This window comes from Tachysurus fulvidraco, chromosome 1, assembly GCF_022655615.1.
Source record: "Tachysurus fulvidraco isolate hzauxx_2018 chromosome 1, HZAU_PFXX_2.0, whole genome shotgun sequence".
Lineage (NCBI taxonomy): Eukaryota > Metazoa > Chordata > Actinopteri > Siluriformes > Bagridae > Tachysurus > Tachysurus fulvidraco.
In genome coordinates, this window is record NC_062518.1 from 45,673,892 (window position 1) to 45,700,373 (window position 26,482).

A 26,482-nucleotide genomic window follows, 5' to 3' on the forward strand; every position below is an offset into this window, starting at 1 on the left:
ACGTCTTTCTTTCTTCAGTCTAAAAGAAGTTAAGGTTTTTGATGAAAACATTCTAGGATCTTTTTTTCTCCTTATATTGGATTCCAATTGGCCCCAAAATTATTTTCAGTGCAGCTTCAAAGGGCTGTAAACGATACCAGATGAGGAATAAGGGTCTTGTCTAGAGAAACGATTGGTCATTTTCGTTATTAAAAAAAAAAACAACTGTGTATACTTTATAAACACAAATGATCGCCTTTCAAGTCTTCCGTCTTCCGTATTCTTCAAAAAGCTTTGCTGTATGTCCTACACGAAAAAAACGGAACTGGCGCTGCGTTCGTTCCGTAAGTTGAATAGGGAAGGCAGACGACTCGCCACCTCTCCCATGCATCCATCGTATAGCCAGCTGCGAACGTTCCGGCAGGGCAGTCAGGTTCACCCGAATCGAAGCTTCTCGCCGAGAAGATGGTGTCAATTGCGTTGAGAGACCAGTTTATCAAATCCATATTAGATTTTTAGATTGGAGACCAGTGTGGAGAGAGTCTCTCAAAGTATAAGACAATAGACGAGACGAGAGGAGCAAAGTAAGGAGGAGGAGAGGGAGAAAAAATGTGACCGCCTTCGTTGAGAGCCAGAAAAGAAGATTTACATTTTTACAAAAGTATGGATGATGTTGAATTGATGTTGGATGATAGTGTGATTTGAATCGTGTTATATTCTATAGCATTGTTGATTTTTATAGTGTTGGTTTTTGTTGTTCTCTCAGCTGATTAATCAGGAGTAGTTTCAGTCTCCCTTAAGGTGTGAATTGGGGGCAGGGCTTACCTATTTAAATTGAAGGTGAACCAGCCTACTCTTCAGTGTGCTTTAACTCTCTACATTTGATTATATTGTCTTCTGGTAAAGTAGGTTCCTGTCTTTTGTATACTATCTGCTTAACTCACTTTGTTCTAGAGTAGTGTGATTTGAATCGTGTTATATTCTATAGCATTGTTGATTTTTATAGTGTTGGTTTTTGTTGTTCTCTCAGCTGATTAATCAGGAGTAGTTTCAGTCTCCCTTAAGGTGTGAATTGGGGGCAGGGCTTACCTATTTAAATTGAAGGTTCTCTGCTCAGTATCTCTCTCTCTAACATTAGTGTCTAGTACTGTCTTGATATATTCTACCATACCTCAATTCTCACTCTTGTTTGACTACAAATATGTGCCTTAAACCCATCTCTGTACTCAAGGCCTACTCTCGCAGACGCTCTCATCCACAAAGCAGAGGTCACAATCCCAATAACCTCATCTACCCTCCTCTGTTGTGTAAGTCTCAAACAGTAGTGGTAGGTGGGCTCTGGAATTGTCAGTCTGCGGTAAAGAAAGCTGATTTTATCTCTGCTTTAACTTCCCATTACTCCTTTTGATTTTCTTGCTCTAACAGAAACCTGGATATCCCCACAGAACACTGCTACACCAGCTGCTTTATCCTCCGCCTATGCTTTCTCTCACTCACCACGAGAAACGGGCAGGGGTGGGGGTACAGGTTTATTGTTGTCAAAGAAATGCTGCTTTAAACCTCTACTCTTCTCTAATTTAACCATCTCTTCTTTTGAATTTCATGCCATTTCAGTTACCTCTCCTATCAACCTTGTTATCATTGTTGTCTACCGCCCTCCTGGTCCCCTAGGAAACTTCCTGGAAGAAATGGACTCACTGCTTAGTGCTTTCCCTTCTGATAGCTCCCCCCTGACAGTGCTTGGTGACTTCAACCTCCCCTCTGACAAGCTACATTCTTCTTCCCTCCTGTCTCTTCTCGACTCTTTCTCCCTCACACTCAACAGCTACATCCCCACACACAAAGGAGGCAATGTCCTGGACCTGGTTTTCACCCGTCCTTCTCCAGCTACAGATGTGACTGCTACCCCACTCCACGTCTCTGATCATCACCTGGTATCCTTCACCATCACTCTACCTATCTTACCTAAAACTACCTCTCACCCCCTTGCTCTTACTCGCCGCAACCTTCACTCTGTCTCTCCTTCATCTGTAGCTTCTGGCACTCTTTCTTCCCTTCCTGATGCTGTCTTTTTCCTCGCTACCCTTAGACTCAGCCACAGATACTTTCCTCTCATCTCTTTCCTCAACTATGGACTCCCTCTGCCCTATGTTCACTAAACCCAAGAAAACTTCTTCTTCTGCTCCTTGGCTTTCAGATGTGCTGCGCAACAATCGAAGAGAGCTAAGATCATCAGAGAGAAAGTGGAAGAAATCACAACTTGATGCAGATCTTGATTTTTACAGAACACTTCTTGTCAAGTTCTGCTCAGATGTGACTTCTGCCAAGACTTCCTTCTACAAGGAAAAGCTTGAAGCTTCCTCACATGACCCTCGGAAATTCCACAACATCATCTCTTCTCTGCTCAACCCCCCGGCTCCACCTTCTTCATCCTCCCTGACTGCAGAAGACTTTGCTTCTTTCTACCAGGAGAAGATTGAGGAAATCTGCCGGACCTTCACTTCAGCCCCGACTGCACTTACATCTCAGAGTATGGATTCCCCTACACCTTCGTTGTCACATTTTTCAACTGTGGCAGCAGAAGAGATTTTACAACTCATCCAGTCCTGCAATCCTACCACCTGCCCACTGGATCCACTCCCTACCACTATGCTCCAGACCATCTCACAAGACCTCTTGCCCTTCATTTCCACTATCGTCAATAGATCCATAGCATCTGGTCAGGTACCAACTACTTTCAAGAGAGCAAGGGTTATTCCCATCCTAAAGAAACCTGCTCTGGATCCATCAGACATCAGTAACTACAGACCGGTATCACTTCTCTCATTTCTTTCAAAAATTCTTGAACGCATTGTCTATAATCAACTGTCTGTCTATCTCTCACAGAACAACCTCCAAGATCCCAAACAGTCTGGCTTTAAAGCAGCTCACTCTACAGAGACAGCCCTTTTGGATGTCTCTGAGAAGCTACATACTGCTAGATCAGCCAAACTATCATCTGTCCTTATCCTCCTTGACCTTTCAGCAGCGTTTGATACGGTCAACCACAAGACTCTCTTATCCTCCCTCAAGAGTCTTGGGATTTGCGGATCAGCTTGGGAATGGCTTGCCTCCTACCTGGAAGGACGCTCATATCAAGTAACATGGAGGGGAGTGACATCTGCTCCACGCAGACTCTCCACTGGCGTCCCACAGGGCTCAGTACTTGGTCCTCTTCTTTTCTCCTTGTATACTCACTCTCTTGGTGAAGTTATTTCATCACATGGGTTCTCTTACCACTGCTATGCTGATGATACACAACTTATCTTCTCTTTCCCACCCTCAGATGCCACAGCTTCTGACCGGATCTCAGCATGTCTGGCAGAAATTTCATCATGGATGACTGCTCATCAGTTAAAGCTCAATCCTAGCAAAACTGAACTGCTGTTCATCCCAGGTGATTCATCCCCAGGTCACGATCTTGCTATATCCTTGCACAACGATCTGATCTCCCCTTCAGCCACAGCTCGCAACCTTGGGGTAACCATGGACAATCAACTGTCCTTTTCCTCTCATGTTGCAAATGTGACTCGCTCATGTCGGTTTCTTCTCTACAACATTAGAAGGATTCGGCCATTTTTGTCCACACAGACTGCCCAGGTACTTGTTCAGTCTCTTGTCATTTCTAGACTGGATTACTGCAATGCACTGCTGGCAGGTCTACCTATGAACGCAATCCGTCCTCTGCAAATGATCCAAAATGCAGCTGCCCGGCTTGTTTTCAACCTGCCAAAGTTCTCGCATACCACCCTGCTGCTGCGATCCCTCCACTGGCTTCCGGTAGCTGCACGCATCCGGTTCAAAACACTGATGCTGGCCTACAAAGCCAAAAATGGACCCGCTCCCTCTTACCTCAAAGCCCTCATCATTCCTCGCACTGCACCCCGTAACCTCCGATCTACCAGCACTGCTCGACTGGTTCCACCATCTCTCAGGGTAAGAGGCAAGTATACTACAAGACTCTTCTCTGTACTGGCACCAAGGTGGTGGAATGAACTTCCCATAGAGGTCCGGACAGCCGAGTCACTGGCTATTTTCAAGCGGCGGTTGAAGACCTACTTATTCAGGAAGCACTTCAACTAGCACTTCTTTCCTTATCCTTTGCATTTAAAAAAAAAAAAAAACCTTTGACACTTTTTCATTGTAACTTTGAACAAATGTTTTAAACTCATGGTATCTTAAGTATGTAACCTAGTGAACCAGCATTAATGTATTCAGTGTTAGAGATTTAAGCACTTATGTACGTCGCTCTGGATAAGGGCGTCTGCCAAATGCTGTAAATGTAAATGTTGATGTGTTTAAATGTGTGTTGTGTTAGGAGAATGCTCTGTGGAGGAAGGAGAACTGAACTTTGCACCAGAGTTCAACTAATCACCCATGTTTTACTCAATGTAGAAAGCATCTTAACATCTTTATTTTATTTATTTATTTATGTTACCATAAGTTTTATATGTCACTTGTGTGAATAAAGTGTTGAAAAAAGGGGAAAAAGTCTCTCTCTCACACACACACACGTCTCTTCTGATGGTCATCTTCTGGTCATGTTTCCTGTATACAGAAAGCGTATTGGCATTAACTAGAAATTCAGATAAAATGCTTTATAACCTATATTTCTACTTTTGTTACTTTTATGGTCTGTAAGAGAAACATCTCTATACATCATTTTCACTATAATACACATTGATACCAAAGTAATACATAACATTAAAAATCTCGTTAATGATGATTTGTGAATCTGTGTAAAAATAAGAACAATAATTGTGCAGAAACAAACAATTCTCATTAGACCTGTACACACAGAGCAGTGACCGTGTTAGAGGCCTCAGAGCAGAGAGCAGGACGCGGATGTGGTTTATTTTCTAGTTTCATGTTGTGGTCCAAATACAGGTGTGAAAAAAGAGGAGGAGGTGTGAAAACTGAGGGAATGGAATAAATTATATTTTTAGGGTGTTCATAGAGATAAAACCCCTGACCATACCCACACTAGCCACTTTATTAGGAACACTACACTTTTATGATTTATAAGAATATTATATTATTACTGTACTAAATTGTGATTCGGTATAAAATATCACAGTTAATAAATTAGTCTGAGTAGCACATGCATGAATGCAACATTTGAACAAATCTGCAGTATTGCAGTAAAAGTTTGTTATAGTTATGATGATGATAACATTGTCTTGTGATTTTTTTGGAGGTAGTTGCATGGTTGCCTGTCATAGCATAGCATTTTATTTTCCAGATCAATTTAAAATGGCTTTATTGGCATTAACATGATATTTATCCAAATATTTTGACAAATAGAACAGCACTGTGAACATTATGCTGTGACATGCAACCACACCACAACTGACACTTTTGAACTGAATTGACTGTTCATATGTCATATGCACCTGTCATATACATAGCCAGAACCTGCAAAAACTCAAAAATAAAAACCCTCCTTTTTAGACGTATCAATAATGACCTGCATACCTACTTACAAGAGGGGTCGTAGTCAGACATCCAGATACTGAATCTGATTTACACATCATGCAGACTCTGTTCTCAGCTTAAACCAAATGGTTTATCATCTGAGTGTAAATGAGTCTGTATTGTTGGAATCTGTACCTGATGGTTGTCTTCTGGTGGTGTTTCCTGTATACACAAATGTTTAAAAAAAATTTTAAGTAAATGCCTCAGAACCTACATTTCTTTTTTGCTACTATTATGGTCTGTGCAGAGGAACATGTTCACTCTAATACACTTTAGTACCAAAGTAATGCATAGCACATTTAATAAAAATAAATACAAATCATTGTTTTATAATTATCAATAATTATTATAATGTAAAAATTAAGAGTAATTGTGCAGAAACACTTCTCATTAGTCCTGTACACACACAGAGCAGTGACACTGTTAGAAGCCTGGTAGGTCATAGTTTGTTGGTGCAAATTTAGATGTGAAGAAGCGGATGTGTGAAAAAAAGGTGTGTGTGTGTGTGTGGGGGGGGGGGGGGGTGAAAAGGGACGTGTAAAATCAATAACTTATAATGTGGGTAAATTTAACTAACATCACTGATTTATTTTAAACTAAAAGGTGTCCAAACTGATAAAGAGAAAATATAACCTACAGTAACATTTCTGTTATTATTATGGTCTGTACTGTGAAGCATCTCAGTGCAATAAGTTTATTCTAATACACACTGTCACCAAACTATTGTCTAGTATCATTTACTTACTTGCGTTAAATCTATCATAGAATTCTACAGAAATAAACACTTCTCATTAACCTTGTACACTGACACACACAGGGAAAAGACAGTTTTAGACAACTGAGAACAGACACGTGAGCAGTTGTGGTTTATCTTCTTTCATTTTTTATTTCAGTGTTGTGAGTTCAGCAGTAAAGAAAGGGAGAAGGTGTGAAGAAGTGGAGGAGGTGTGAAGCTGAAAATACTTTCATGTTGCATGCATTCAAGTTGTCGGTGTTAAATTCCAACCCAGTCTCACGGCAGTTCGTGGGTTCGTGGGCTTCCTATTGAAATACATTAGATTGAAAGAAGGGAAATACGTGTCCACGAACACGAATCATTGGATTACAGTTCGTGACTATGTCGAACTGCCGTGAGACTGGGATATAATAAAAGGAGAATAAAATAAAACGGATGGTCATGACATCGTATTGTTGAATTATCAAGCACACTTTCGTGTTTATGTGTTGAAAGAAAGATGAGGATGTCATTAAAAGAGAATTGGCGGTGGGTCAACAGGTAGTTTTAGCTGACGTCTTCAACACAGTAAAAGTAGACCATAGCACAAAGCAACAAAAACAAGGATAAAATCTCCTGGTTGAATGTTGAGTAATGTAGTGCTTAAAGTTTAAAAATGAATAACAAATGAGCAAAAACAATGCTTCCGAGTGGCAGAAAAAAAAAAACGTGGTGCAGACACGAAAGATGCTTCCTATTGAAATACATTAGATCGAAAGTCCGTGCTGAGTGACACGAAAAAAAGGAAAATTCGTCTCCACGAACACGAATCAAACAGATTACATTTCGTGACCTCTCTCTCTTTGAGACAATGTCAGTTATAAAAAGCGCTATACAAATAAATTTTAATTGAATTGAATAGAATAGAATACCATCACAGAAAAGGTGTAAGATACAAGCCTTTATTTCAAGAAGTTTTAAAAAGTAAACAAATAATGAACATATTTTTAGTGGTGCAGGGATACAAATAGACCCAATGCAGGACAGCTAAAATATAAACAGGTTTATTAACTAAAAGAAAAAACACAAAACAGGGACAAGGACAAAACCAGACATGACACAAGATGGCTAAATACACATGACAATTAACACATAAGGAACAGGTGTGCAGAGGCAGGGAGGAATGGACAAGGGCGGGACAGACACATGACAGAAAACATAAACAAAGCACATGGCCAAGGTACGGGCTGGATCCTGACAGTACCCCCCTTGAAGCGCGGCACCAATACTGTGTCAATGACCATGTTCAAGGGGACCACGATCCCGGCGAGATCCAGGAGGGGGGAGCGAGGCACATGGCAAGGCAGGAGGGGGAAGCGACTCACATGGTGAGACAGGTGGGGAAGCGTGGCACACTGTGAGGCAGGTGGGGAAAGTGAGTCACACGGCGAGGCAGCAGGGGGAAGCATGGCACACGGTGAGGCAGGTGGGGGAAGCGAGTCACATGGTGAGACAGGTGGGGAAGCGTGGCACACGGAGAGGCAGGTGGGGGAAGCGAGTCACACGGCAAGGCAGCAGGGGAAAGCGAGGCACACGGAGAGGCAGGTGGGCCCAATCGTCATCCACAACTGAGCAGAAGGGCAGAGCAACATCCACAGCCCAGCAGAAGGGTTGACCCACATCTCGAAAACCAGAGTAGGAGGGAGGGCAGGAAAGATCCTCTGCCACGGAGGAAAAAATAAACAAAATTATACACGGGGCAAAATGCCCGCTGTAAGTGATATGTGATGTGGGGATAATAACTGACCCAAATGCAGGATAGCATAAAAATAAACAGGTTTATTAAATAAAACACACAAGGATACGACAAAACACAAAACAAATAACAAGGATTCCGCGTTGCCTATGGCTAAATACATGGCCAAAAGTCCAGGCTGGGTCCAGACAGTATAAAGGATAAAATAATCCCTAAATTAAATGTCAGATGTAAAAAATATTTCTTCTTCGTGGTCCTGACTTTAGGTGGACATGATTACAACAAAAGATGAGAGAAATGGGGAGTGGAGCAACTTCTAAATGAAAAAAAAAAACCCATAATTTCTTATTCCACAAAAAGTGTACAGACCTTTATTGAAATCAAACATTTCACACAAATAAGCCAAGAAACAATTAAAAAGTGAAGACATAAAAATAAACCACTGCTTCAAATTCATCAAAATTAAACCTGCACCAATGTGCCTACTCTTTCCAGAAAAAGTCATGGATAAAAAGGACTAAAATTACTAAAATCACTAGATTTCCTAAATAAGATTTAATCTTGTGTGTTCTGTGTTTCTAAAATGTGCTGTTTTTATTAATAGACTGAAAATTCTCCATATTTACGTCATGTTCTGTTTCTGTTCCCTTTTTAGTGCTGATTTCACTCATACCAGTGGTCCAGGCTCAAAGTGAGTTATATATAGTTTATCTTTATATTGTCTCTTTATTTAAATTGTTTTTGTGCTAAGAAGGTTGTGTATAATTTGTTAATTTGTTCCCTGTTTATTAATGTAGTTTTTTAGATCTAACCAAAGCAGGCTGCAACATCAGATTTGAATAAATAATTTTACACTCAAAAGGTTTTATGCTGCTTAAATGTCTTAACATTAATTTTACACCCAAATGGATTTTATTCTGCTTAAATGTGTTAACATAATACATTTAAAACAGCACAATTTTAGTGACAGCAGCACAAGAGAACAACTGATATTTCTATATTTTAATATTCATGATGTTGTGGCACAAATGAGTTATTGTTTAATTAACCTCTTCAGGACTTCGCCCACTTTTTGCAGGTTTTTCGCCTACATGACCTACCCAACAAAAAGTGGTACAGCTCCCACATACTTTGACACACAGGGGTGAGCCTGGTCTCATTGGAAAGAAGAGATTCTAGTTTCAGAAACTAGTTTCAGATTTCTAGGCCTTACTGGCACAAAGTTACAGGGGATAGAATGGAAGGTTTTCATTTCCGCCCGAGTTGTTTACCTGATACACTGATTAATCGTATTTTTCTGGAACATATTAGGGACCAAATAACAACTGAGGGTCATAGCCACATGTCTTGGCTTTCACCAAAAAAAATTCAAGTCAAAAGACACAAAATTGGCTTCAATAAAAATATTTTTCTACGGACATGTCAGTCCGGTCATGTGTTTCTTGTTTACTTGTTTACTGTATAACTTTGAATTAAAAGACTGCATGCTCAGTTTAAAAGGCCTAAAACACACACAGCCTCTCTGTCTACAAGTCTGCTGTGAAAAAAGTCCTGTAACCTGACACCCTGAGCTGTGAGAGTGTGAAAAGGTCAAGGATTGCGCAATAAACCCATTGCGCAAGATTTTCGCGCAGATCCAGGCAGCGAAGACGTGTCATGCTGCATATCGTTGGAATCGTCTCCTTATTGGCTAAAGAGCTGTATAGGTCCCGGCCCATTTCATTGCTATTGGAAGGAGTAATTGTCAGTCAAAGGCGGGTTCCCAAAAATGATGTCATGACATCATTGGCTTCCCAGCCGTCTATCTCTGCAATACAAGCACCGATTGGCTCAAGTGAGGGCTTGTTTGATTCGTTAGGACCTGGGCTATAAATATGACGTAAATTTAGAATTTTTGAATACCCCAATGAGAAGTTAGAGCGGCAAAATAAGATGATGGCGCACTTCTGTTTCCAGTTTTCGGAACACAAACGGAATATTTTTGGATTAAACGCTTGGCTTACAGATTTCAGATTTCAGTTCCTTGGACCTGTGGGGATTTTTGTGGAATATTTGTTTTGGAATATATTACCCCAGTGAAGAAAGGGACGCGTCTAAATGTAAGGGAAAAACTGGTCTAGCGCCACCTAGGTCAGTTTTCTCCAAAAAAATTTTCTAATAGTATGACGGCTATGAATCATATTATGCTTTGTGTGGGCTTAAAAAAATATTGAGAGTATAAACTTTACTAGGTAAATAGGTTTTTTCGTGTTTTTAGAGGATTTGATGCTTTAAAGATGAAATGAGGCTTGTTTCTGGGTCATCCCCTAGTGGTCACTTTGACCCGTAAGAGAATCAAATGTGAATGAAGTCCTCTTTCATAACTGAACTGTTTGAATCCCTGTTTGTACTCATTTGTAATAAAATACAGATATGTTCAGATGGTGGTACAGGATTTGTACAGGATCCATGAAATAACAGTCCAAAACTAGATTTGTAAAGTCCGTCATGACAAACTTTGATGTTGTCTTGAGGAAGCAAGTATTTCCAAAGGCCGGTATGCCAATACATTTGTATGTGAGTGGATACAAGCATGTGAAGTCATCCGAATGCCAATGATGCAGTTCATATACATGTCCATTTTGTGGAAATTTTTTATTGTGGATGAAGGGCTGCATGTGAAGTCACATGACCTCATCGGAAAACCCGTGAGGAAGTTCTCCTCATTGCTGAATGTTTTGATATGTCACATGTCAATGTCAAAAAGTTTTTTGATTTTGCATATTTTGGGTGTAGGGCTCCGGGAAAAAACGAAAGTCCAGTCGGTACACCAATATAAACCTTTGTCCAGAGTAACACCCGAAAGAAGCTGGCTGAGTTGGGTGTAGATAGGTTGAAAGCTTTCCAAGTTATAAACCTCTAAATTCTATAAAGGGTATCTATGGCAAAAAAAAGGTCACTTTGAGACGAGTATTGGTACTCGTTTTGCTTAGAAAATAAAGCTACGATATGAAACAATTTTAGTGCATGTGGCTCGAAAGCCCTAGGAGGAGTAGCAATTAAAATAAATTTGTCTAAGAAGAATAAACAAAACAGAATGTTGTCTTCTACAAGAACGACATAATCAGTAAATACAGAGTTTCTACACTTCAATCAGATCATGAATCTTGTTACATAGAAAATATACTGAATATCAGTCGTGTAAAAAAACATACAACTGTAACATCTTGTATTAAATGTTAAATATAAATGTTAGTTTTAGACACAAAGCATCTGTTAGACACAGTGAATCTACTGCTTATGTTGTAAAGTGTAAAGCAGCTCTGACACCTTCATCATTTCACACCAACAGTAAAACCCAAACCGACTGTGAGAGTGAATCCTCAGAGCTCCGTCTACACTGGAGACACCGTCACTCTGAGCTGTGAGCTGCAGCAGGGGACTGGATGGGAGTTTTACTGGTACAGAAATAATCAGCGGTTACAGAATCTGAACAGTGAGCAAGTGAACACACTTAATGTGACAGTCGATAATGTCGGAGAAACAGAGTACACGTGTCGAGCACGCAGGAGAAACTACAAGTACTACTACTACACAGAGTACAGTGATCCTGTCAAGATTACAGTGAGAGGTATGTCATGATTTTTTCCTCTTTTCATCACAGGTTTGTTAGAAGGCGTAAACATTATTGCTTAATTATTTTGTTCCTCTTGATATTCCAGAATTTTCTGAATAATCTCAAAATCCATATGTTTAAAAGTATTTGTCATTTCTGAAATGACAGTCAGAAATGACACACACACACAAACACACACACACTATAACTATGTTTTCTCACATGTAAAATCTTTGGGACAGAAAAGTTTATATATGGTGGTTCAGTGTTTTTTTTATATTTATTATTATTAAAATATAGATTAAATTAAATCTTGGTGAGAAAACGTCTATAAGTGATCACTGATACAAATATTTGAGACACGTCTGAGGGCAACCCAGCACATATATATTGACCTGTTTCTGTTGTGTTTTTGTTTACGTTGTCATGTGGGTTTTTGTTCTGATTCATGTCTTGTCTCCGCCCCTGTCCTGTCACTGGTTGTTGTTCTAATGTATCTGGATTATTCTCACCTGTTTTCACTTTCACACTTGATTTGTCAGTGTATTTAAACCACTTTGTTTCACCATGTATTTGTCTTGTAACTGTTGTTACCGCTGTGTGTTTAGTCTGCAGATGTCCCGATCTAGTGTTTGTTTTTGCTTCATTTCTGTGTCACAGTTTTATAATTTCTTTAAATAAATGAACTTCTACACTTGTATCTGCCTCCAGCCCTCTAATGTGACAAGAACAGGAACTAACTAGTTTGTCAGACTTTCCACAACAGAAAATGTAACTATAAATGGATGAAAAGTTCAGTGTGTCATTCATTAATAAATTAAATTATAATCATTGTCACATTCTGATTAAAATAATCTGTACTTCATGGTGGAAACAGTAACTCTATAACAGTGTTAGACACGTTGTTTTATTACTTAAACTTTTTTAAAAGAAGAAAAACATTATACACAATATACAGTACAATGTAAGAGATTATATTCAGCTCATTTCAGTCTAAACACAACATATATTAAACAGAATAATAACTTCATCTACACAAATTGTTATAAACTGTTACAGGTTAAACACAAACTTACTGTAATTAAAATAACATGAAATGCTACACAAAACCTGCCCCATGCTGTAATCATGATTATAATTTTTCATTTCAGCTGGAAACTGGTGGAATTTTTATTATTTAGATAAACAACTATTTGTTACAAATAATTTATCATTTGGTTTCAACAATAAAACCCAAACCGACTGTGAGAGTGAATCCTCAGAGCTCCGTCTACACTGGAGACACCGTCACTCTGAGCTGTGACATACAGGATGAAAGTGTCTCTAGCTGGCAGTACAGCTGGTATAAAGATACTTCACACAGTCCTGTCAGTAGTGAACAGGTGTACAGTATCAGTGGTGTTGAAGTGACCCACACAGGTACATACACCTGTAGAGGAACAGAGAGAGGAGGCTCACGCTCCTCACACTCCAGTGATGTTATTACACTGACTGTATCAGGTGAGTGTGTCAGGTGAAAATGTGCATGTAAAGTTTCTTACTTTGTATTAAGTAAAACTAGATAAACATCATCTTGTATTTCCTGTGTAACAGAGAGACCACAGGCAGTACTGAGTGTATCTCCACACAGCTGGCTGACTGAAGGAGACTCAGTGACTCTAAGCTGTGAGGTTACAGACTCCTCTACAGACTGGACATTCAGCTGGTACACAGTTGTTCCCTACAGAGACGGATTAACTGAAATAAAGAATAATCGTGGCTATATTGTGTATGTGGAGCTCCTCTCAGACAGCAGCAGAGGATCTGGAGGCAAATACACTCTCAGTCCTGCTGCTCTTAATCACACAGGAGTTTATATGTGCAGAGGAGAGAGAGGAGAACCAGCCCTTTACACACAGTACAGCAATCTACAGCCACTATGGATCACTGGTGAGGAAAATGATCTGTTGTGTTTAAGTGTAGAAGATAAAAGCAGACAGCCCAAGTTTCTCGGATGTTCTGGGAGTCGCCCACATATTGACAGCGGCTCCCTGATGCCGGCAAATTAGTTAAAATCTCGCGGAATCTAGAGCGAGCGAGCAAGAGTGCGCATGCATGACAGATACTGTGCTCCAAACCATGCAGAGTGTGCACGGCAGAGAGGGAGGGGGAGCGGAGACCTTGCGTGTGTGTGCTAGTGTGCGTGTGTGCTTCATTAGGCGCATGTAAGACAGAGAGCATCCTGATTTAATTAATTAAATTATAATCATTGGCACATGCTGATTAATATGTGAGCGCCGTGCCATCCACGGCACAACACGGAAAATGACCACTAGGGGATCAACTTTGTTGTAGCTTTTAAGCATTAAATCCACTTATTTTTGGTTTCAAAGCTTAGACTCTCAGGATTTTATTAAGCCCGACAGAACCGACCGGGTCAACGGAACCTGCCGAACCGACCAGGTCGATGGAACCTGCCGAACCTGAATAGGTGGGCGGGGTCAACAATTAACATCAGGGAGAGACGGCAGACAGAAACAAGGGGAAAACACAGACAGACACATTACAGCTGTTTATATCACAACCCAAATCCCTCAAACCTCCGAGCTGATTTCTATAAAGATGGATCAGTTCTCCAGAACCAGACTACAGGAGAGATGATCATCCAAACTGTCTCAAAGTCAGATGAAGGTTTCTACCACTGTGAACACCCAGAGAGAGGAGAGTCACTGAAAAGCTGGGTCTCAGTCAGACGTGAGAAATACTTTGAGAATTTATTTATATTTGAGTCTCTTTTCAATGAGTTTCTATGTTTAATTGCTGAAATTTTGCTCTTTTTCTCCTCAGTCTCAGATCCCATATCCAATGATGGAACATTAGGACTGGTTGTTTGTTTGGGATTTTTGTTCATCGCTTTTCTGATCTTAATGATGCTGCTGTGGTGCTACAAAAGAAAAAAAGGTCAGATTACTACATTAGCTTTGTTATGTAGAATATAACCAGAATTGCAAAAGAATAAAGCCAATTGTAATGCATCACATAATCATGGACAATAACTAAAGGTAAACAATAACCAAGTGTTGATGAACAGATCTTTAAGACTTAAGTCAATATTATACTGTGTGATATGAATCTGGTGACAGTGCAAGAAATAGTTTAAATTTTGTGTATATTCTAAAAAATATAAAACATATTTGCACATGCTGAATATAGAACTATTAACTGTAATGTAGTGAATACTATATAGTCATATAATACATTGTTATAAACCCACAACATGTAAAATCTGAAAGTTTTGTGATCACAAGAATTCAATAAAGAAATAGAAATAATAATCCATGGCCTCTTAGGACTTCTGTATATTTAAATATTATTTAAATATAAATACTATATATTATGCTATACATATAGTTATTGTATCTATAATGAATAATTAATTTTATTCGTACTGTATAATTGACCTTTTTGTACACTCTTTTTAATATAAAATGTATTTGTCAGTATGTACACACTGTTCAGATGTAGAATCCCTCTCTCTCTCTCTCTCTAGAAATGCAGAGAACCAAACAGACATCAGAACGGAATCAGAACCAGTCAGGAGCTGAAGACTCTCAGTCAGGACACACACCACTTCAGGCTGGTCAGACACTGTCTCAATGACTGTTTATTTCTATTAATCTGAATTTCTTTTAGTATTTTTCTGAGACTTTCTTCTGTTTGTTTTGCGTAGGGAGTGCTAATATTTATGACACTGTGGATGAGTCAGCCATGAGAGGAACAGGTAGCTTTATTTCATTTCACACATTTACTCTTGCATTAGAGATTTAACTCTAGATTAACTCTATACAGTAAAGTACAGAAGTGTCTTGTAGAGACCAACACACTGCACTGTGTTCAGGTGAAGCTGCAGCTGAGATCAACAAAGCCACTTACACACAGGTCAAGAGGAAAGAGTTTAAAGATCTACTCTAAAAAAATCAGCTATGATTCAGTGTAGTTTTGGCAGGAGACTGATAATGACTGATGTTTAGGTTGATGAGTTATGACTGATGTATTAAAAGGCTACAGATCACTGGGATGGTTTTGTTCTCTTCTACTGCAGGTGCTGACACTGATGTGACTTATGCTGAGATTGAACTGAAACCAATGCTAAATATAAAGAGAATAAAAGGTTGGGCAAAATGAAGAAATTATATTTATTCATATAATGAATAAAACATTGTATAGACATCAGGTAGTGTAAATAACAGATTTACCAGCCTGTTAAACCTGCTATTAACACAAGTTTTCGTTTTCCTATAGTAGTACATCCTCAAGTGTATTACTCCCCTTATATCACAGCAATAAAACCCATAAAACACCTTCTGACCAAACAGTTGTGAGAATTTAGCAGCTCTGTGGAATATCATGTATATTTACTCCTTTAGATGAGTAGGTTTTTTTCAGGAAATTAATCAGTGAGTTGTTTCTTCCTCTCAACTAGAGACAGCCAATGTGGGTGATGAGACTGTATACTCAGTGGTGCAGATGCACATGAAGGTAAACCTCTTGACATTTATAAAATAGAATCACAACATTCAAAAGTGCATTGGGTAGAATTTCTACACACCATTAGCATGTGAACCACAAAAACATTTAAAAAATCGTGTTTTATTCATTACAATATTTTCCGCACTATAAAGCGCACTGGATTATAAGGCGCAGTCTCAATTACGGGCTCTATTTCTGTACTTAACCCATACATAAGGCACACCATATTATAAAGTGCATGCTAAAACATGCAGAAGCAAAACAATGAGTTTAGTTGAACTTTATTCTACTATTTAACAATACACACACATTATAAATCAATCTTCTCCCACAAATCCATGAAAGTCCTTATCTACTGTGTCTTCTTAACTTAGCGCAATTCATTTTCTTTTTTTTTTCCCACTTCCGAACCATAGATACATTGATGTTGAATTCTTTCGCAGCTGCTCTATTCCTATTTACAACCATGTAACTGATAGCCTGTAGTTTGAATTGTGTGCCTCGTACGCATCTGATTTTTATTGGCGGATGGCAAACCAACTTAAGGTGCAGTTACCGCCACCTACTGGACTGGAGTGTGGAGCGCATAATGGTTAGGAAGAAACAGATGTTGTTTTGCAACATACCGGTAGTTATACCCAGGAGGTAAGCGTATGTACTGTACATATTACGTAATGTTCTCTGATTGGTTTATCGCTGCCAGCGTACGTAGTGTATGTATTACGTCCCTGTGTCAGCGGGAAATGGTCCGACAGTCAATCAAGCGGAGAGCTTACTAATGTTGCATAACAACATTTTTACAGATTATGGAACTCAGTGCGCACATAAGGATTGTTAGGCGCACAGCCGATTTTTGAGAAAATTTAAGGCTCTTAAGTGCGCCTTATCGTGCGGAAAATACGATAGTTGTACCATAATTGATGGCAATATCATGAGAAATGTTTTTCTAGTCATATTTATGCATTTATGTTTTCTTTCTCTGCAGTGACCGTGTGTCTATGTACACTGATGAAGCCACTGATTGTGTTTACCTTCTGTTTTTGTTCCCTAAAATACTCAGCTGTTAATCTTTTAAATTGATATTTTATTGGATGATGCCAAACCTGGCAGCTACTCTGAATTTTTTTTAACAATAACTCATTTGTGCCACAACATCATGCTGTCCCTGGAGATGTGTCACAAAAGTTCAGTCATTGGATCAAGTCTTAACCCTGCAGCTCCACCTATAGGCATTCTTGTCCTTAACAGAATGACCTCCCAGGAAAGTGTGACTTAAATTTTACTGACCAAATTCCTTTAGTGCAGTGCACATTATCTTCTGAAGCCCAAACCCAGAAAACCAGATAAGACTTGATGGAGCAATTCATTTGCCATCTTTTCTGCCATGTTGTATGGCTACTTGTACATTATCTCTACAGCTCTGAGCTGGTCTTGGAAAGGGGCAGCCTGCCTACAGCTGGGGACCATTTTGTCCATAATGGTGGAATTGGTCTGCTCTTCAGTAGAGTAGCATTAAAATGTAATTTATGTCAGGAGTCTGTTGCACAGTTATGCCAAAATGTGGCTAAATTAAACACATTAGTTTGGTTTTAAGAATTTGTTTGACTGTCAGTACTTTATGTCAAATAACCAATGAACTGTAGTTTGGGTGTAAAAGATTATCACCCCTAGTGTGTATAATGATGTACAGTAAAAAGTCTATAGTGTATATGTGGGCTGGACATTTCCTGCTGGGTATAAACATACAAAGCATTTATTTGAAAGAAATTTGGGTATTGAATTAATGATGCAATTTATATCACAACAAGGCTTTACAATTATGTTGCATAGCATGACTTCAGATAATAACACAAACGCTCTGCCCTTTTTCACTTATTTGATAATGCATTTGTAAAAAAAAAATGTTTTATATATATATATATATATATATATATATATATATATATATATATATATATATATATATATATATATAAAATATTTTTCAGATTCTGTTTTTTTTTCCCCATCTGTCCAGTTTGTACTATGTTCAACTTTTAGATTAAGTAAAATAAATTTACAAATCGGTCTTGTTGTGTTACACACATTTGTCATGTCTACAACTCCTGAGTTCAGTGTAGCCTACGAACAACTTCATGTTCACAGTTACCCAATTACTGATTGCAAAAACCCGGACTCAATTACCTATATACTGTATTATTATAAACATTTGTAGGGTTTGTAGCTGCACACACAATAATTATTATTAGATCACATGACCAGAACATGTTCATTACCAAAACACTTGATATTGGAAGAGTATCTTTTGTGTTTTAATCACTTTTACTTATTATTTTAAAAAATACAACTTACCCACATCATGTCCCATTGAATCTGCAGTGTGAAACCACATCTTACTAGTCAGGATTAAGACCATACAGCAGTTACCACTAGAGGGAGTCAAAGACATTTTAGTTTCACTTTTCAATCACTGACCACCACATACTGAGTTACTGTAACCTTCCTGTCAGCTCCACGCAGTCTGGTCATTCTGAGCTTTCCTCACTAATTAACAAGGCTTTCTTTTTGTTTGTGTAATCTTTATAGACTGGTGTGTGTGTGTGTGTGTGTGTGTGTGTGTGTGTGTGTGTGTGTGTGTGTGTGTGTGTGTGTGTGACTAATGAGTGTATGAATTGCGCTCCGCTACATGAATGGCCGATTTTCATGATTGCATAGATTTCAAAATGAAAGATAATTAATGTATATTTAATTACATTTTAAAATAAATAAAATAAAATAAATTTTAATTTTAAAAGAAAATTAATGTATATTTAAATATTTTGCCTCTTTTCAACAATTGCTCAATGTGTTAGCCTCCATTATAAATTATGTTAATCCTAATAAAGTAAAGCATAAAAGTTTTACAATGTCTTAATGAGAAATTATACATAATATTGTAAGAAGAATACTTGTGATTAGGCAATTATATGCCCACCTGAGCCAGGCCCGGGGTTGGGGCTCGCATGCGAGCGCCTGGTGGCCGGGTCTTACCCCACGGGGCCCGGCCGGGCTCAGCCCGAAGGAGCGACGTGGGGCCGATCTCCTGTGGGCCCACCACCTGCAGGAGAAACCGTAAGGGGCTGGTGCAATGTGGATTGGGTGGCAGTCGAAGGCGGGAGCCTCGGCGACCCAATCTCCGGACACGGAATCTGACTCTAGGGACATGGAATGTCACCTCGCTGGGGGGGAAGGAGCCTGAGCTGGTGCGGGAGGTTGAGAGATACCGACTAGAGATAGTTGGGCTCACCTCCACGCACAGCTTGGGCTCCTCGAGAGAGAGGCTGGACTCTCTACTACTCTGGAGTTGCCCGCGGTGAGAGGCGGCGGGCTGGTGTGGGCTTGCTCATAGCCCCCCAGCTCAGCAGCCATGTGTTGGAGTTCACCCCGGTGAACGAGAGGGTCGTTTCCCTGCGCCTTCGGGTCGGGGAGAGGTCTCTCACTGTTATTTGTGCTTATGGGCCAAATGGCAGTGTAGAGTACCCGACCTTCTTGGCGTCTCTGGAAGGGGTGCTAGAAAGTGCCCCGACTGGGGACTCCGTCGTTCTACTGGGGGACTTCAACGCTCACGTGGGCAGCGACAGTGACACCTGGAGGGGCGTGATTGGGAGGAACGGCCCCCCCCGAACTGAACCCGAGTGGTGTTCTGTTATTGGACTTCTGTGCTAGTCACAGTTTATCCATAACAAACACCATGTTCAAGCATAAGGGTGTCCATCAGTACACATGGCACCAGGACACCCTAGGTCGGAAGTCGATGATCGACTTTGTGGTTGTTTCATCTGACCTCCGGCCGTATGTCTTGGACACTCGGGTAAAGAGAGGGGCGGAGCTGTCAACTGATCACCACCTGGTGGTGAGTTGGGTCCGATGGCAGGGGAGGAAGTTGGACAGACTTGGCAGACCCAAACGTACTGTGAGGGTCCGTTGGGAACGTTTGGCAGAGTCTCCTGTCAGAGAGATCTTCAACTCTCACCTCCGGCAGAGCTTCAACCAGATCCCGAGGGAGGTTGGACACTTGTATACACACTGTGAACTATATACATCTAATAATAATCTAGAATTTTTATTCTGTTAATTCTTATTTCTTTTATTATTCGTTATTTCCTTTATCATTAATTATGTTTACCTTCTGCTCTATGTTTATGTTCTGTAAAGCTGCTTTGAGACAATGTCTATTGTAAAAAGCGCTATACAAATAAACTTGAATTGAATTGAATTGAATTGGAGACATTGAGTCCGAGTGGACCATGTTCTCCACCTCCATTGTTGATGCAGCCGCACGGAGCTGTGGCCGTAAGGCCTCCGGTGCCTGTCGTGGTGGCAATCCCCGAACCCGGTGGTGGACCCCGGAAGTAAGGGATGCCGTCAAGCTGAAGAAGGAGTCCTATCGAGCCTGGTTGGCTCGGGGGACTCCGGAGGCAGCTGATAGTTACCGGAGGGCCAAGCGAGCTTCAGCCCGGGTGGTTGCGGAGGCAAAAACTCGGGTCTGGGAGGAGTTCGGTGAGGCCATGGAGAAGGACTATCGGTTGGCCTCGAAGAAATTCTGGCAAACCGTCCGGCATCTCAGGAGGGGGAAGCAGTGCCCTGCTCACACTGTTTACAGTGGGAGTGGGAATCTGCTGACTTCGACTGGTGACATCCTCGGACGGTGGAAGGAGTACTTCGAGGATCTCCTCAACCCCACCAACATGTCTTCCATTGAGGAAGCAGAGGTGGAGGGCTCGGTTGTGGACTCGTCGATCCCCCAAGCTGAGGTCACTGAGGTAGTTGAGAAGCTCCTAAGTGGCAAGGCACCGGGGGTGGATGAGATCCGCCCTGAGTACCTTAAGTCTCTGGATGTTGTGGGGCTGTCTTGGCTGACACGCCTCTGCAACATCGCGTGGCGGTTGGGGACAGTGCCTCTGGACTGGCAGACTGGGGTGGTGGTCCCTCTGTTTAAGAAGGGGGACCGGAGGGTGTGTTCCAACTATAGGGGGATCACACTCCTCAGCCTCCCCGGAAAAGTCTATGCCAGGGTACTGGAGAGGAGAATTCGGCCGATAGTTGAACCTTGGATTCAGGAGGAACAATGCGGGTTTCGTCCTGGTCGTGGAACACTGGACCATCTCTATACCCTCACCAGGTTGCTGGAGGGTTCATGGGAGTTTGCCCAACCAGTCCACATGTGTTTTGTGGATCTGGAGAAGGCATTTGACTGTGTCCCTCGTGATGGCCTGTGGGGGTGCTCTGGGAGTATAGGGTCCGGGGCCCTCTGTTAAGGGCTGTCCGGTCCCTATATGACCGGAGCAGGAGTTTGGTTCGCATTGCCGGGTGTAAGTCAGACTTGTTCCCGGTGCATGTTGGACTCCGGCAGGGCTGCCCTTTGTCACCGGTCCTGTTCATTATTTATATGGACAGGATTTCTAGGCGCAGTCGGGGGCCGGAGGGAGTCAGGTTTGGGGACCACAGGATTTCGTCTCTGCTTTTTGCAGATGATGTTGTCCTGTTGGCTTCTTCAAATCAGGACCTTCAGCATGCACTGGGACGGTTTGCAGCCGAGTGTGAAGCGGCGGGGATGAGAATCAGCACCTCCAAGTCCGAGGCCATGGTTCTCAGCCGGAAAAGGGTGGCTTGCCCTCTTCAGGTTGGTGGAGAGTTCCTGCCTCAAGTGGAGGAGTTTAAGTATCTTGGGGTCCTGTTCACGAGTGAGGGAAGGATGGAGCGGGAGGTCGACAGGCGGATCGGAGTATCTTCCGCAGTGATGCGGTCGATATACCGATCTGTTGTGGTGAAGAAAGAGCTGAGCCGCAAGGCGAAGCTCTCTATTTACCAGTCGATCTACGTTCCTACCCTCACCTATGGCCATGAGCTTTGGGTCATGACCGAAAGGACAAGATCCCGGATACAGGCGGCCGAAATGAGTTTCCTCCGCAGAGTGGCTGGGCGCACCCTTAGAGATAGGGTGAGGAGCTCAGTCACTCGGGAGGAGCTCAGAGTAGAGCCGCTGCTCCTCCACATTGAGAGGGGTCAGCTGAGGTGGCTCGGGCATCTGTTTCGGATGCCTCCTGGACGCCTCCCTGGGGAGGTGTTCCGGGCATGTCCAACCGGGAGGAGGCCCCGGGGAAGACCTAGGACACGCTGGAGGGACTATGACTCTCGGCTGGCCTGGGAACGCCTCGGTATTCCCCCGGAAGAGCTGGAGGAAGTGTCTGGGGAGAGGGAAGTCTGGGCATCCCTGCTTAGACTGCTGCCCCCGCGACCCGGCCCCGGATAAGAGGTAGAAAATGGATGGATGGATGGATGCCCACCTCTCTAGACAAAGGCTATGGTTTTAGTGTATTCTAGACTACTTGTCTGCTGAAATGAATTGCGACCAATGCGATATGCAACAGTTTTGTTCTAATTCATATCTTTCATGTTATTCTGACAAGACGCCTAATGCACTCATGTCCAACTGGATGTCCTTTTCATATTTGCATACTGTAACATATTTATTATTCCTAAATGCATCATTAATGGTAGCCTAATATTCAGGTATTAAGTTTGTTGGATAGTCTGCTGTACGCAAGTACCGGCTCTGATAATCCACTTCAGATTTGGTCACATCACAGGCACATGAACCCACATTTATACATGCTGGCCCCGAGCTATGTGTGTACTCCTGCCTCTTCTGTGCCATGTGAACAAATATTTTCTAAGGCTGGCCTGTAAAACATAGGAAAATCCTGTTTTTAAATAAAAATCAAACCACATAAGTTACCCATAATCACCATCAATCACTGTCATTTACATACATACTCCCACTGTTTCAAAGCACTGCACTGGTCTCAGTTCCCAAGCACCAGTCATTCAAAATAACACTTCAAAATAACACACAAAGCTTCCATAAGCCTTGCCCATATACAGTACATTAGTCTGTAGGCTACAGATTTATTATAATTGTGTAAATATGTGCATGTGCAGACGTGTGTTTGTGTTATTTATATATAACAGTAAACATGTCCACATGCACAATACAAAATGTTTAGTAAAAAATCTAACATTTTTGTTTTCAGTTACTGTAAGTAAGCATTGGAACATATGTATTTAATACACTGATTCATTAATTTATTAATATTCGCTTAATTATCAAATTTATCCAGTCATTATTGCTTCCAAACTTGAAACATTTTGTCACACAGAGCTTTCTCTTACATTCACCAGCAGGTGATCCTCATCAAGCTCTGATTTGAAAAGCTTTGAGTAATAAACCATTTTCTGAATTGTGCTGAAAGCTTCAATGGGTCAAGAAAGCTATGCTTCACCATCACTAGCAATCAGTAAAGACTTGTGTAAGTGTGACGGTCTTGCCCGGGCAATCCTTTCTGCTGAGCAGCACAATGGAGAACACAGGAAATAAGGGAACCTGCTTGGACATTTAAAACAAAACTTCCACAGCACATTCTCATTATTTCTGCTTTTTATTTAAAACAGCTCTTTATCTTTTTAGATCAATTAAATCTGTATTCATTGTGATCATATAGTGTATAAAATGTTGCATTTGACAGATTCAATACACATTTTCAATTAATTGATAACAAATCAGTGAAAAACTTAATTCAATTCAACTAAATTGGAAATAACAGGAAATAAGGGAACCCGCATGGAGAATTAAAACATAAAACTTCTACTGTACATAAAACAAAGACAATGCACAAATCAATTACGATTAGGCCTCGTAACACAAACTAAAAATAACTCAATATAAAACACCACATTCGACCTCAAACACATATCAACAGTTCCACCAGTAGTACATTGCAAGGTAAATACAGCAATTAGTTATGTTTTTAATCATTTTAACATTTAATTCTACGCTGCTAAAAACTTGTGACCTTCCATTGAAGCATGGTTGAAAAGCAATGTCTGAATTTCACTGGTTCATAGAATTTTTATTTATTATTATTTTTGTCAGATTAAAGGTTTTTTCCTGTGACCATTGTGAGTTTTTTTTCATTGACCAAAGGGTACCAATAATTTTGTCCACATGTGTACAAAGAACCAAATTTAAACATTGAGATAACGTTATGAGCTAACAGGGAATTACTCCAGCCCCTAACATAACATGGATATTACAACAGACCTGCTGCCTGATCTGAGTTGCGCATATGCGAACACAATTTTTTGTCAGCTAGATACAGCAGATCCATTTAGAAAAACCTGATGGTTATAATTAGATTTGCATAGGAGGAAATTATTATCTGGGTAACTGTTGTTTTTAATTGTTTGTTTGTTTTTCAATTCAGCTTATAATAGTTTTAAGATTTGCCAAAGCAGCAATCAATTTGTTTAAAAAATTGCACAGTGAACAATAACAGCAATGTAAACATTATGTTATGACAGACAACCACACAGCACAACCAACACTGCAAGTTTTTAACAGAACTGACGGTTCATATGTATAAGTCCTGCACCTGTCATATACACCAGACATCCAAACAAACTCCTATCCAGACATAAAAGAAAGGTTATAATCAGTTGTGCTCTCTCTCTCTCTCTCTCTCTCTCTCTCTCTCTCTCTCTCTCTCTCTCTCTCTCTTTTTGTTCCCTCTCTCTATAAGCAATCAGGAAGTGGTAAATCTTTAACACACACCACTGCTCTGTCAGTCAGTCAGTCATTAGACGGACAAGATGGAGCTCAGTCCACTCCCTGTGATGCTCTGTGAGTAAATGTTCTCTTCGTGTCTTCATTAGAGTGAGTGGTGGGGTATAAAGTGGGGCAGTCTGAATGTCCTGAGAGATGAGCTTATTGTGTGATTAGGACATTGTGTGTACTTCATCATGACTGTTCAGGTGGATCAGTGTCCATATCTGTTATTAGAAGGGTTTAGTTTGATGTGTAAATACTCTCAGTAACTATGATAGTTCAACAGGTAAGAGTACAAGTAGGGCAAGTTTAAAACACAGGGTTTAAATCCTCTAATGAAGGTTAGTCTGTATTGTCTGAATCTGTAGTTGATGGTTCTCTTGTGGTGGTGTTTCCTGTATACAAAAATGTTAAAAAAAACATCTTAGCATTAACTAGCAATTTTATGTAAATTCCTTATAACCTACATTTCCTTTTTTGTTACTATTATGGTCTGTGCAGAAGAACATGTTCATTCTAATGCACTTTAGTACCAAAGTAATGCACAGCACATTTAATAAAAATAAATAAAAATCATTATTTTATAATTATAACTTTATTATTATTATTATTATTATTATTATTATTATTATTATTATTATTATTAGTAGTAGTAGTAGTAGTAGTAGTAGTAGTAGTAAAAATTAGTCCTGTACATACAGAGCAGTGACACTGTTAGAGGCCTGGTAGCAGGTCACAGTTTGTTGGTGCAAATTTAGGTGTGAAGAAGCGGATGTGTGAAAAAAAGGTGTTGAGGGGTGAAGATGGACGTGTAAAAGCAATAACTAATAATGTGGGTAAATTTAACTAACATCACTGAACTCTTTTAAACTAAAAGGCATCCAAATTGATAAACAGAGAAAATATTTTATAACCTACAGTAACATTTCTGTTATTATTATGGTCTGTACTGTGAAGCATCTCAGTGCAATAAGCTTATTGTAATACACACAGTCACCAAACTATTGTCTAATATCATTTACTTATTTGCGTCAAATCTATCACAGAATTCTACAGAAATAAACACTTCCCATTATCCTTGTACACTGACACACACGGTGTAAAGAGAGTTTTTTGGAGAACTGAGAACATATACAAGTGCACAGTTGTGGTTTAGCTTCTTTCTTTTTTTAAATTCAGTGTTGCGAGTTCAGCAGTGAAGAAGGGGAGGAGGTGTGAAGCTAAAAATACTTGCATGTTGCATGTATTCAAGATGTTGGTGCTAAATTCTGAGCCTTCCTCCTGCATCATACAGTAAATAGTATATACCCCATCTTCACACCTATCAGCCAACTTGTTCCCCACATTCTCCTTTATTCTCTACAAGCACTCAGTGTCCTCCAACCAAGTGATTCCCGTTCAGTGAGATTGTTGCTGCACAGCTGAAGAATGTTTCTGTGCAGTTTTCATTGCAGTCTTGAAGCAGGATAACGAGGACTTAGCATCCGAATCATAATCAGGCACTTGAGTACTTTCATCCGTTGCTTAAAAATGACATCATCTGCCAACCTAGGGACATGCCCAAGCATAAAGAAGAAAGGTGCATGGCTTGGAGTTTCATGGACAGTGATTTCAGTTTCCATGTTTAACTTTTTTTTAACTTTTCGATTTCAGTGGAGATTCTCCACAGAGATTCTGATCTGGTAACTGTGGAGGCCACCAAACTACACTATACTCATGGTCTTTCTCTTGGCACAGGTTTGTGTGGAATGTATTTGTGTGGAACTTTGT

At 40.5% G+C, this 26,482-nt stretch overlaps 3 protein-coding genes across 4 annotated transcripts in view; 1 reads left to right on the forward strand and 2 right to left on the reverse strand.

Annotated features, from left to right (window-relative positions):
• The window catches only part of LOC113643290 (low affinity immunoglobulin gamma Fc region receptor III-like), a 546,637-nt gene that overhangs the window by 248,647 nt on the left and 271,508 nt on the right, over positions 1–26,482 (reverse strand). The window lies entirely within an intron of this gene.
• Positions 1–26,482, forward strand: part of LOC113633966 (obscurin-like) — a 580,831-nt gene that overhangs the window by 161,531 nt on the left and 392,818 nt on the right. Inside the window, exon 8 of the mRNA XM_047823084.1 lies at positions 11,296–11,574. Within this exon, the coding sequence (XP_047679040.1) occupies positions 11,296–11,574 (279 nt within the window). The remainder of the gene's footprint in view (positions 1–11,295; positions 11,575–26,482) is intronic.
• Positions 1–26,482, reverse strand: part of LOC113633976 (leukocyte immunoglobulin-like receptor subfamily B member 2) — a 284,910-nt gene that overhangs the window by 45,359 nt on the left and 213,069 nt on the right. The window lies entirely within an intron of this gene.